Here is a 14242-nt window from a genome sequence, read left to right on the forward strand (position 1 = left end):
ATTCTGTCAACCCAACCGCACTCAGAGGAGCTTGGTAACAAATATATAGGATAAGCACAGTACAACTCCCAACACACAGGTCTGAAGAAATCGTATTATCAGTTGTTTAATTTTGCCCTAACCAGAATTCAGGAAGCAGAATAGCTGGAAGACAGATCACGCAGACCAGTCCAAGCCTGTGTCTGAGACAGCTGGAAGGCTTCAGAAATAGAGACTGCCTCATATCTAATTCTTTTGAGATTTCAGCGACAGTTTTATGAATCTAAAGTACCTGTGCTATATAAGGCTCTGCACTTTATGGTACAATGTAGTACATGACAGCATTATTGTTGCACAAATTGTTTGAGATGTCTTATGAATGTAAGGCAATAAAAAAATGCCTGCTAATGGAAGGGCAAAAAATAGAAAACTCTGGGGAACATATTTTATGGCAGTATTATCAAAAACCACCTAGCCTCATCTTAAACTTATTCCTTCATATGCAGCAGGAGTTCCACTCTGTTCAAATGAAAGCAGAATTGGGCAAGCTCAAAAGTTTTTGAAAACCTTATGCAAAAATGTTCCTGGTCAAATATACACAGAGTGTGTTTTCCCAGTCCTAAAGGTAGTCCCAAAATAATATTCTTACTGCAAATGAAGGAGGATATGCAGGTGTTACAGTAAGCATACTGGCTCACCAACATATCTGCCAAATTTAAAAGTACAGAATATAATCTGGATTTGAAAAAAGGTAGACATGCTCAAAGTCTCTCAGATTTGCCAATGAAAAGAGTGTTCTTTCTTTTCCTAGCTTGTGTTCATCAGGCTGTCAGACTATGTGATCTCAAATGCTTCAAAGGACATGAATATATTAAAACACTTGAAGACTGCTTTAGAAAGCTCCTCCAAAAAGAATTCAAAACTTCAAATATATTTGTCAAAGCACTGGTAAAGGAGAAAAAGAATTCTTTTTTGTGCTCCATCAAGTAACAGTATAGTGGACACTCATTTAAATAATGTGCATATAAGCCAAAACATTTGTGAAAATATGCCTGAACCCTCAGATTTAAAATCAGAAATATTTTTTACTCTGTACATATATCCAAGAAAATTATCTATTCAACTGGTAATTTATAATGAGAAAAATAGCTCCTCCTCCATTCTTTTTGGCCACCAGTCCCAAAATTAGAGAAGCAGGGATCAGGACCACTCTTTACAACAAATGGGGAACACAAGATAACCTTACAACAGAACTATTTTAAGCTGTTCTTCTAAATGTGGAGTTGTTATATCTAGGGGGCAAGAAACTGAGGCCCAACAGCTAGAGGCAAAAGAACAGGTTTTCACAACCACTAACATAGACAGGTATGATATCACCTTTCCTTTCTTTCTTTCCCAAGTTTTTTCTCCTGCAACAGCTTTCCACATTTTCAGTGTTTAATATGCTATACATCGCAAGCCTGGCTCAACAGCTGTGCAAGCTGCTATTCATTATGAAATCCCTACCCCTCATGGCCAAGTAGAACATCTGCTTTTATGGTTTGTGCTTTAAAAACAGAAATTCCAGAAAAGCAAAGCTGAAAAGTACCACTAATCTTGTCATGACCTGAGCTCCTTTCTACATAGGTAACAATTCCACAAAAGGTCAACACCCAAAGCCATTAAAAATTTTGTTTCTCTTTAATCAGGTCTCTACAGTGACCTGGTATTTCTGACCTTCATTTCCTCCACCGCATTCTCTAGCTCTTCAGGAGACTTGTATTCAAAATCTTTCTCCAAATATTCTTCTTCAGCTTGGGTCATCCATTCTTGCATCTCTGCCAAATCCTTCTTCAGATTTACAGCTTTTTCCTGACTTTCAGACAGGCGATTTTTCTGACTAACGATCTAGAATCCAAGGTGGAGAAAGGAACAGCAGTTTTGTTACTTAAATGTCCTTGTATACATGAAAAAACACAAGTCTTTGTTAAATATTTTGATGGTAAAATGTTTTTCAGGCCTTTTTAATTAACAGAAGACTTCTAATTTTTACACATACACAAACAAACTCATGATCCCTTTTTAGCAGATCAAAGTCTAGAGGTCATAGAAGAAGGAAAATAACTGGGTTTTTTCCTCATTGCGTGTAAACTGCTAACAATCCCTAGAATAAGTCAGACAGAAGAAACCCTCTTCTGATCACAAGTATCATATAGTTAGATCTATCTTTATACAGAGCACTAAAACACCTCGCTTCCTTCCACAGCCCAGGCAATCTGCATTCTCTATCAACAGCAAGGTTCTCCAACACAGATGCTCACCAGGCATTGCAACAGAACTACGTTTCTAGAGACAGCAGAAAGCCTCCACCCAAAAGAAATGACCAAATACAGACTGAAGTGGCAGTCTATTTACAGCCATTCATTTTTAAAGCTGCTTGGAAGAAGGCAGAAATTACACAGGGCCAGAGTAATATTCCAGATTTCAGGAACAACAAAACAAAAAAGTCAGACTACCCTCCCACCCACCCCAGAAAGAGCAGAATGAGGCAAAGAGAACAAATTAAATTTTAGTTAAAAACAATTAATGAGTTCACTGTGCTCCTTCCAGTTAGGTACCAAGAAGTGCATGTATTTGAACAAAACTACTGTTACACAGGTATCCCCTAACTTATTTGCACTTCTGAAGGATTCACTGGGCCAACTTGGATTTCAGCCACTTTGACAGTGGAACAAGTAAAACGTACTTATCCCACTGTTTCACTGCTTCACCTCTTCACCATCCTACCAATGCCACACAAGCGAAGAAACAGCTGCAGTAACAAGCAAGCACTAGCAACATACAGAGAACTCACCTGTTTGCTCAGTTTCTCCCACTGTGTCTGGCAGTCCACTAGCCTAGACTTTGCCCAAGTATTTATGCTTGCAATAGGCTGAGCTCTTAAAGCAGACTCTACTTCTTTCATCTCTTTCAGTGATGGTTCAATTGTCTCCATTTCATTGACAAATATCTGAGCACAAATCAGAGAAAATTAATGTTGACCTTTAGCAAGACATTACATAAATTTCTAGGATACCAATAATTATGTAAGTTTTAATTATTCTGGAGAAACTTTAATAAAAAAGCAGATTAATGATGTGTTCAATACAAGACTGTTTAAAACAACCCTTCAGTGGCCCAAAACGCTAGAACTATGCAACTAAAAAACAAATTGCAGCTTGCCATACACAGAGCAAACATTCTCACATGCCACGTATCAACACCAGAACAATCCAAGTTTTAAGATTACGTGCATTAAATACCCTGATGTTTCTGGCAAACTTCAGATTCGTTTGTTTCCAGGAGAAGAACACATTTGAAAGTACTCTGTAATTTCTTAGTGTAAGATTAAATTTTATACATTTGTGATCATTATGTGCCACTAGCTAGGAAGAAGTCTTATTTGTAAGGCACAAAATTCCTAAACCCTAGGATTTTCAGAGTTTTCTGGTTGTTTTTTTTTTTTTCATTGCCCTTGGGAGTTTAATGGAGAAAGCACTTTTTACTCACAGATTCAATTCCCTAATCACAAAATTGGGAAAAATATATAAACATTTTCAGAGGAAATAGTATCAACTTATGAGTATTTGTAAATATGGCGAAGACCTTTGAAAAGTACAAAGTGTTATGGCTACACACATGGAACCAATTAAAATGTTCCCTGAAGAAAGGTAAGACAGTTTTTCCGGCACACTTTATAGAATATGCCATAGAGAATATTTAATAATACAAACAAAATGATGAAGAGACTCCTCATTATTTATTTCAAAAGATTCTTTAAATTAGCAAAACTCACCGTGCACTGGTCAAGGTGTCTTTGAAGTCCTTCAGTATCTCCTTGAACAGCTTTTTCTGTCATTAAGAAGTCTTTCACACCATCCATCCACTTCTGAACAACTTTTGAATCAGCCTAAATCAAGTATAGTATTGAAGACTTGATACAATGCCGTGACAAAGAATGTATGGCTGTTGCATTTCAACTACGAGCCGTGCCAAAAGAATATTCTACAAGCTGCTAGTATTGCCTTGGTTTTGAATCAGACCACCTTTGGTTTAAATTTTGCTTTTGGTTGTTGTGGTTCCCCCACAGTTTCTCTGTTCTCAAATTTATATGAAAACTAAATTCACAGTAATGATATTCTCCTATCCATGCCACAACATCGTTTAATTGACACTGTGCTGCTCCAGGCTATCTATCACACAGAAACACAGGATCAGATAAGGAGGCAAGCATGGCTTCAAGAAGTATGTGGTTACCCTTTACATGAAGGACCTGGCTGAAGGCTGGGAATAGCATTTTTCTGACAACAGAAACCACGTACAACTGTTTCCACCACACTCAGTCGAGACACATTGCACTCCAAGGAAAACAGAGGGCCCTATAGAAACATACGTGGGGAGAAGAGGAAGGAGTAATGCTAAATACACTTGACAGGTAGAAGCTATGCTGGGAAAGCCTTTTGCCTTACAGAGAAACGTAAGTATAAAAGGAAAATACCACAGAGGATTGGACTAATGACTCAAAAAAAACCACCTAGCTGTTTGAGGCCAATAGCGCCTACTGTACCCACTAGAGCAATGCACAGGGGGCAAAAAAAAAAGTAGATACATACAGTTTCAGAGTTATCTGACCTAACATTTGGCAGCTGCCTTATATCCTGCGATGAGGTGGGAGGGGGGAGGGAGAGAGGAGGGTTGTCACCTCCCTCCCATGCAGCTGTGAATGTTCCCAATCACCCTTACAAATAAAACAGAACAAGGAGAAAGTTTTACGTTGTCACGGTTCAAAGTGAGTTATGTGGTTGTTATTTTTTAATAACATAGTTGGAGGTTTTTTAATCCCCATTTTTGGACTGTTTGGTTGGGTTTTTTAAGAGATGGCATCTTTTTATTCCAGCACAACCTTCACAGAGCCCTGTTATTGAGAAGCCGAGTCAAAACTCATCAGCTTCACCTTCTACTCTGCAGGTCATCAAGGAGGAAACCATACGCTTAAAAACTTTGCAATAACTATTCTTTCAAGATCAATACATTACACACTGCTTCTCAAAAAAACTGTCTGCACTAATGAAAACCCATTAGACTAAAAACGTGTTTATTTTTAGGCCAATGCTACCATTAGAGGTCAAAGTCATGACATTTTCTTAATTCTTTTCCCATTTTGGGGGAATTTCCTGTAGCTGATTAGCCTGAAAATCGTTTTCCAAAAAACAGACCCCAGGAGGCTTAACAGTGAACCATGGCTTAATGTAAAAAAAAAAAAAAACAAAACAACAACAAAAAAATTTATAAAGGCTGCCATTTGACAAGGCATTTTAGCATATACCTAATTTAGCTTGCTTACAGTAAACTACTTACATAAGCAGCTGAAGTGAATTAAATGGGATTACTCACAAAGGCACACATTTAAACAACTTGCCAAATCGCAAGTCAAGCCTACAGAAGTTTAATGCAGTAAATGCTCTTGTACTGAGCAAATAATTAGCAATGGTCAAATACCCAGCATAGGTTGTTGATGTACAAGTTCTAGACATGAACTAAAACACTGGATCAGTTTCTAGAATTTATCCCAGGCAGGAATAAAAATCAAATGTGCTGAATTTTAACTTGTTCACTCCCAGAAAAACCACATGATGTACAGCCATGCAGTAGATTTAAAAGAACAGAAAGTAATACATAATCAAAGACACATCAAGCCATGTGTTAGAGGTATGATAACAGAGAATACAAGATACTGAAGTTTTCTTCTAGAAAACACAAGATGCAAAACTGATAAAGTGAGCCTTGTCTATTTTTTCCCATTTCATGACTTATAGTCTCATAATGAAACACAAATCATGTCACTAATGCACGTGCAGTCAGCTTGGGGGAAGCCTCTGTCACATCACAAATCACAGAAGCGCCACCTGAGCAACAGGACCCACTGGCAGGTCTGCCACTGACTTCTCAAGGACAGTTTAAGGACTGTTCTCTTGCCTGCTCACTGTTGAAATGAGAATACTTAGGTTCAGTTTCTTTTCAAAAACCTAAATGTGAGGAGCACTGTTTGGGGAAATGCCAGTTTTTAAAGGTGAAATAGAAAAAAGAAACATTACAATAAACCAACACCTGTGTATATTTGCACATGACCACATGTTCTCCAAGGGTTGCCACTCACTCCTTTTTTCCTTTTCTCCCCCCTTTCAATTTTTTTTCCTTTAATAACCAGACATTTCATCTTCTCTCTTGACCAAGGAGACGCTGCCCAGCCATTCTCCAAACTAACCTTGTGTCTCTGGCATCACATCTCCAGTAGTGACCCATTCAGTGTCTCCACCAGGACCATATATCCCATCTCCCATATCAATCTTTCTTGCAGTGCAAGTTCCATACTCGTCTGTTCAATACCACCCACAACATTTTTATTCAACTTGCTCCACATTATCATTTTTATTCATACAGAGCTAGACTACAAAAGGTTCTGTATAGATTAGTACCACTCCTTCAAAATGAAAAATCAGAGAATATAGGTACATAAGAACATAAGATGACTGTCCATCCACTGACAGCTTTACAAAGCATTTAGAAAACACAGGAACTGTGTACTTATAAATTCAGTTCATGGGGAAACACCCCTAACTGCAAGCCTCCAATTTCTACAGATAGCACCACTATGTATTTCTTCCATTTTCAGTTATTTAATAACTACTTCCATTGTTTCTCCTGCTTTAATTTCTTTTTCAGCTTCTGTACTTCTTTTCAAGTTAACAGGAAAGTTTTTAACGTCTCACTTAGGACAAAATTCTGTTCTCAGATCTATACAACAGCAAGCAGCTTCAATGCTTGGCTTTCCATAGCTCTTCAAAACTCCCATGGGCATAAAAATCTACTGTCTTTCATCAGTGAGTGCTTTGTATACATGGTGGTACCAACATCACTCTGGACAGCTATGGAGAACAGGGCACTTCACCTTTGGCTGAAAGAACTGAGTAATTGATTACTAATTGAAAACCTGACATGTTAATACTGCACACATGTGCCCTACTCATCTAAACATTAAAGAATCATTTTTCAGGAGCCACTCTTCACCTAGTTAAAGCTGTGATTTAGGAAAGTACGTGCATATAGAGACCGCTCAACTGAACATTACTCAAATCCAGAAAAAGAAGAGTTCTGCACTTACAAGAAATTAAAGGGGGGGGTGGGAAAAATGCTGCTAAATCTGATAAGTTAAGGAGGTCTTGCTCAGTGTAGCTACAGATAATCAAGGCAACTGGGAAGCTGCAGTCATTTGAAGACTGATAGAAAGTTGTTGCATAAAGGACATTGAGGCAGGCTTACATGCAGAATATCTATTCTGTCATGCTAAATAACTAATAAGTGTAACCAGAAAGAGAGGAAAGAGAAGGAAGCATGGTGGGATACTGCACACTTAGGTCAAAGTCAGCAGAAAAATTAATGAGGAGGTGGTTGCTGGAAGTAATCACCAAGAGCTTGGCTAAGCCTTAGAAGTTAGTTTGTTTTAGACTCCTGTACAAGCCAGCTCACTTTGGGCAGTCAGCTCCAACTGACCAGCAGCATCAGCTCCTCCACAGTTGCACACCATCCCACAGGCTGCTGCAAGTATCTACAGAAGGATGGGTTTGAAGGAACCAGACTAAAAGCAGAAACTCTTTCAGATGTAAGTGCACAAGCACACATATTCCTGGAAGTGTTTAAGGGGGAGACGGGGGGGTGTGGGATAGGACAGCTTTTATCTTTATAATTCAGGTAATACAGCCTAACAATATTACACAAAAGTGTTATGTAAAAGAAATATACTTTTTTCCCTCTGAAAACCCACAATTACTCCTCCAATTCATAGGTTGGTTTGTGGCTTCCGTTTACAAGTTCACTAGCCTAGTCCGGACTACCATACCTATGCTATTCATACACACCCACACCCCACAGCCCCCATACACACACTCCTAGGAGTAGCTCATGTCCTGAAACAATTAGCAAATACCACTTTAGGAGCAGGAGCAAGTTTTTCCCTTCAGCCTTCTTCCCCTAAGTAAAACGTTTTATGGGAGCACAGGTACACACTCTGCTCTTAATTGTCCTTTAGTTACAATCTGTTACCCCTACTATGACTTATTCCAGGATTTTGCTTCGGTTTTTGGTTTGTTTGGGTTTTGTGGCTTTTACTACTTCTGAAACATAATCAGCAATGGCTTGTCCAACTATCACTGTAACATCATGCAAGTCAATTACCTGGTCTTACTAATATAAATCTCAGTTTAAATGCGTGTCTGTACTCGAGTAGTCAACTACAGATCCTGTCTGGCTTAAAATGTAAAAACAACAACAAAACAAAAAACCCAAAACAATAAAAACACCACCACCACAAACACACCAAAAAAAAACACACCACAAAACTAAAAGCCACTTAGTCTGAAGTCTGAATCCACTATGAAATAGAAGAACTGTTTTCTGCGTCAGAGGGAGGGGAGAACAAGATTGAAAGAAGTTGGGGAGTGGTAGTGTGCACACATGGCACCAATGTTCTGAAGAAGGTGCACACAGCAAGTTGCTTATAAATTGCACGGTACATGCTCTACCCGAGCCAAAACCAGTACAATGCTCTGTTAGTTGGAAAATAATGTAAATTATTCCACACATTAACATGTTTAATGCATGTGAAAATACCAATTTCTGTTGGCTAATGTACCTGTGCCTTCATCTTGAGAGACAGAGAATCTCTAAAAGCACCTTCTTGCTTTTTGAAGTTTAAAATATAATATGATAGTAATATGAAATTTATTTAAAGTCTAGTTAAACATTACTCGAGGAAAAAAGACACTATATTTGGGCTTTTATACTGCTCTGAGCAGCTTATACTTTCAAGCTGATACTGAAGAATGGTTAGTGCCTATTTAACTTTTGGGTCACAATCATACTGCCATATGCTAAATCATGATATATTTAAGTTTTCGGTTTGTTTTTTTTTTTTCCCCTCTCCTCAGAGGAATATAAATAGCCCAGAGAAGGGACTTAAAGCAAACACAGAAAACCCATCTATCCAGTAAATACTGAGTCAACCTTGGCTAAGTTGTTAAGCACTATGTCTCCCCTCTATCAATGGGTTGAACATGTGAATACCCTTGCTTTTAAAAATGAAGATATTAAAACACTGGGATTTTCTCTTATGCAGGATTTCATATACATTTTATATATATATATACACACACACACGAGTGTTGATTAATCTTAATTCTTTAAGTCTCCTTCCTAACACTTCAGAGGCCATCTGTTGGAAATGGAAAACTCAATATACCGCAACATTTTCTTTACTTCCTTTTTTAACAGGCTGTACTAACTCTTTATTTCTGTTGACAGAAATCCCACTTGAAGGAGCAGGTTTTCTGTAGCAGGTATGGAATTTCAATTTCAGATGTCAAACTAGTAAGGCTTTGGGCATCTGACACTGACCACAATAGAGGGCACTCAGCCCACACTGGGATCAAGCCTTCAACAGCACAGCTGACATACCCTTGACTTTAGTGTAACCTTTGGTTCTGGTATTAAAATGAGAGGAACACTAAATTTAAGTGAAAAGTAATTAACTTAATTAGATAAAATAATATCCTGTGCATGTTAAAACTCCTCTGCTACCCTGCTATAAATACATCATATATGCTTCTAGCCTCTGCCCATCAACTTTTCACTTCTCTATCAGTATCATCTGGACTTCTGCAGAAACACAGTGAAAGGGCTCTAAGAAACTGAGTTGTGTAACAAAAAAAATCCTTTCATTTTACCTCAAATATTCTCAACTTGGATGTAATTTCCTCCAATAGTTTAACATCTTTGGAAATCTTGAGCTTTAACTTGTCCCAGTGTCCCTGCACATGCTTGAACTCTTGCGTGTAGACATTTTTTATATCCAAAGCAGCATGTTTCTCCAAAGCCTTTGTTTCTTCAGCAAGTTTATCCAGCCTGGGTTTTTGGGCTTCCAGTGTCTCATAAAGAGTCTACAAAGGAGAAAAAAATATATATATATGCGCTTCCAGTATCTGCCATACAACAGGTACACACCTACATACAAGTACAAGTACATCAAAGGTTTTGCTGTACAGAGCACAGATTCAGTGAAGAGTGATATTCCAGTTACCTCAGTTATTGCAGCAGATACATCCAAACAACCCTTTAAGCAGTAAAAGCTGCAGCTTGCTCTACTGGAACAGTAGCAGATATTACAGAATGGGCTGTAAAGCTTGGCCACATAGCTAAACACACCCAGGCACCTATGACTCCCCTGTGCTGTGCAGTACTGGCACTCAAGTAAGCAAAGCAATGGCTACTCTACACCGCAGTCGCAAAAGAAACCACAATGTAGACATACCAGGACCTCAGGTTTTTTTCTTCGTTCCCTCCACAGATATATATATATATTTCCTTAGAAAGAAAACAAACAAAGCCCACACAAACAGGCTGAATATGTCTTTCCGAGTTTCATAAAGTAAAATTATTATAACATCTAGCTGCAATGAAAGCTCTGGATACTTGAGTTTTGAAAGCTACTCATCCAGCTCGAATACAGCGAGGACACAATCTAAATACATTCACTATGGCATTGCTGATCTGAAGAGTCACTTGAGCTGGAATAGCTAATTCCTAATATTAAGGAAAATTAACAGCTGAAGGTATAAGCCAAGACACGAAGAAATGCTGCCACTTCATTAAAATGGTTGTTCTGGTTATCCTGCTTAAAATGTGCTTGAGAGAGAAATCTGGAATGAACACATGAAACCATTACTACTTTGCTAGTATATACATTTAATGTGTACATGTGGGGTGCGTTTGCATGTGTTTTACTGTGTTTTACTGAGGAAGAATCCTCTTTGATATGTTTATGTTCAATTTTACTTTGTGTTTACAGGAAATAAACAGGATGAAGTGTACCATTTCCTCTAAAAAGATAGGTAGCGAGGTAGCAATGAGACTGGGAAGAGGGATATATCTTCCCACAAACAAGAGCTTTCTTTGCAGGGGGCCACAGACTGAGTCAGTCCCTGGCTTGGGTCTATGCCTGAAGCACTTAGCAGTGCCTGCTACAGTGCAGAAGGAGCTGGACAGTCCCAGGTCCACAAGCAGCTCATCATCTACAGTTTGTTCCCATCTCCCATCACATTCTTTAAAGCTCCCACACTGGCATGGTATGTCCTTTCAAGCTAATTAGTCTCTGAAGAAAAAAGGGAGGAGGGATTCAGGCAGAAGGAGGAAAAAGACACGCCTCCAAAGACTAAACACCGTTGCAATTCAGCCAGCAGATGGACAAGAAAATCTCTGCCAACTTTAAACAATACAGAAGCAACATTAAAAGAGAAAACCAGAGAACTCCATCTTTTTTTAATCTAGTGCTTTCTTTTTTGAAGCAGCAATACCGAGCTTTTAAAAATACATATTTGATCACTGTCTACTGAATAGACAAGGAAAGACAGACACTGCCTCTCCCAGCCCACCAACTAGAGTTCAAGAGTTCCTCCAAAGTCACCTGCAGCTCTTTTATGTCACCACACAGGGAAAAATACATGTTTCTGAATTAAGCATGATTCCACAAAAGCAAAGTGAGACAGTGGAGGGGACAGGAAGTATTTAGCTATGTTTTTTTAATTAAAAAAAAAATCAAAAAAAGGACTGGAGATGCATAATTCTCTCTCCTAACTCCAGCCCTGCCCCAGTAACCAATATTTACAAAGCAACTGTCACCCATAGATTTTCTTTAAATAGCCTTTATAGGCTCATAATACAAAATAAAATACCATTTCTACTGGACAAAATTTGTGCATCGACTACTTTTATGGCTTGCAAGCACTGTTTCCCTTTGAAAGGCAATCTGGATGCCACAGGGCTACAGTTACTCTTTCACAGCAGTCAAGCAGGATGGATTTGTTCAACAGCTGAACCTCAGAGATTGTTTAAGCAGGCACCCCACGTCTGGGTAGGCTATACCCAGTGCTTGAAAGAGAGGACCACAAACCTGCACGCCACAGCCTCAGCGGGAGGGCGGAGGCAGGGTCAGGGAGCCTGCGCTGCCGCGGGGCAGGGACAAGGGACACGGCCTCCCCAGGCCAGCACGCCTGAGCAGGCTGGGCACGGGCATGGCTGCTGGCAGCTGCCGTGCAGCTCAAGCAGGGAGCGCTGAGAGGCAAACCCCAGGGGAGGAAAGGGCAGGCCCCGGCTCCTGGCTTTCCTCACAGCCACGCTCAGCGGCAAAGGAGCAGACCTTGGATCAGGTCACCCACCCGATCCAACCAAGCTCCTAGGAAGGAGGTGCTTGTGGGACCCTGACAACCATTTTGGGGCTCCTCAGCACAGGAAACACAGGCACCCTGGGGAGAGCCTGGGGAGGCTGCCAAGGTGGTCTGAGGCACTGCAGTGCTCCAGAGGAGGTCCATCAGAGCCCTCCCCCCGCTCAGCAGCCCCAGGTCTCTTGGCCTCGTCTCCTGGCACAGGCAGCAAGAGAAGCTGTGAAGTCTGCAGTCTCGGAGATACCCAACCCTCACCTGGACACGTCCCTCAGCAGCCTGTGGTGATCCAGCTTTCAAGCAAGCAACCCCGAGAGGCCACTTCCACAGACTGCTCCCTAATCGACTTCCCTCTGAGGAACATTTTAGTTACCCCACTAAAAACAAGGTAGGAGAAAGGAAGATGACAGTAGCTGGTCAAGCAACTCCCTTGCTCCAGTGCAAAAGTGGAGAGTTACCTTTGCCTGCTGCAGGGCCTTCTCAACTTTACTGGGGTCACTCAGCCCGCTGGCGATGGACGGCTGCTTGCACTCCAGCTCGCTCAGCACGTCCTTCAGCCGCCGCAGGGAGTCCACGTAGTCCTGGCTCGGCTGGCTTTCTGTCTCTGGAATCGTGGAGAAGAGTAATGGAATATAATACAAGGCAAAGGAATAGACAAGGGACCCAAATTAAGAGATGTAAACACAAAGCTATCAGAATAATTTACAAACAAGAAATCATGTGATATATACTTGTACAGTGAACCCTGCCGAGACCCTCCAAGCACTAAAAAAACTCTTCTGCTGATGGTAATGTTTCTTTCCTTTAAAAAAGTATTAAACATATGCAATATATTTATTATATTCTATATAACACCTATTTATATAACATCTCACCACCACCACCCCCCAAAAAATAAATTTAAAAACTCAATCCTATTTTTAGAATTTTCTTACACACTTAAGCACGTAAATCTCTTAGGGTGAGTACGGTGGTGGAATCATTAGTACTTGGGCTTTTGCATGCCTAAATCCCCACAGTTTAGTATTTTTCATTTTAAAATAAGTTTTAGACAGGGCTACTCTTTATATGCAAACACACCAATATCTACTATATATAGAATATAAAGTATAGTGTATATAGGAGTCATCTATTACATATGAAGTTAAACACACTATAGTAACTATATATATAAAATACTAGCTTATGTATAAACACACATACATAAAATATTAGTGTAGTATTAGGGTTTGGAGCATTTTTTCAGTTTTCTATATACACACAAATATAGAAAAACAGCATCTTTCAGCCTGCTGTCGGATCAGAGACACTGTCTGGGAAGACTGAAAAGAGAATTAAAGTTTGGATGGAGTATCTGCTTGCAATCTTTGACTGCATCTCAGATTTTGTTCGAGCAGCCCTCTGTGGAATCCCAGGCGGGAGGCAGCACCTTACTCTGGCATTTCAGAAAGCAGTTTTCTACATCTGAGGTTTTCAGACAAACAGGATTTCGGCTGTAGGAGCCGTACTGTGCTAAGCACATTCTCTGGCCCTGGATTGCTACGACACTTCATCACTGCCACAAGTGAAACTTAATCTAAGCCTTGTTCTGACTCCCCAGGTTACTGTCAGAACTGTCAAACCATTTATAAACTAAGGAATGACCCAACATTTCTAGAGAGAATCGGTTATCTGTTTTCCTCTTCTCCAAAAGCCAGGATCAATTTACTGGTAGGAGAGAAAACAGAATTCAGTAAAAGCAAATAGGTGTGCTGACACTGAACTACAGCAAATCCTAAAGGAAAATAAAATAGTCAAAATAGCCTCCCATTGTGACTTAAGTTTTTTGTCAATTCCCATTAAAAAATGCCTGTAGGGATGGGGCTGAGTAGCCCTCTATTAGGGAATTTTCAGAGGCTCAAAGAAGAGCCATGGAAGGAGCTGGCAGTCAAAGCCTGCCAAGTTCACAAATGCTCAGGTGTCACCACTAGTTGTTT

At 39.9% G+C, this 14242-nt stretch overlaps 1 protein-coding gene across 6 annotated transcripts in view; it reads right to left on the minus strand.

Annotated features, from left to right (window-relative positions):
* The window catches only part of UTRN (utrophin), a 390409-nt gene that overhangs the window by 273302 nt on the left and 102865 nt on the right, over window positions 1–14242 (minus strand). For all 6 annotated transcript variants that reach the window (XM_075088021.1, XM_075088020.1, XM_075088019.1 and 3 more), the window contains 5 exons: window positions 12725–12870; window positions 9777–9989; window positions 3794–3907; window positions 2813–2968; window positions 1696–1866 (listed from right to left, as the gene is read on the minus strand). In XM_075088021.1, the coding sequence (XP_074944122.1) occupies window positions 1696–1866; window positions 2813–2968; window positions 3794–3907; window positions 9777–9989; window positions 12725–12870 (800 nt within the window). The remainder of the gene's footprint in view (window positions 1–1695; window positions 1867–2812; window positions 2969–3793; window positions 3908–9776; window positions 9990–12724; window positions 12871–14242) is intronic.

The sequence above is a fragment of the Phalacrocorax aristotelis genome, chromosome 3 (assembly GCF_949628215.1).
Source record: "Phalacrocorax aristotelis chromosome 3, bGulAri2.1, whole genome shotgun sequence".
Lineage (NCBI taxonomy): Eukaryota > Metazoa > Chordata > Aves > Suliformes > Phalacrocoracidae > Phalacrocorax > Phalacrocorax aristotelis.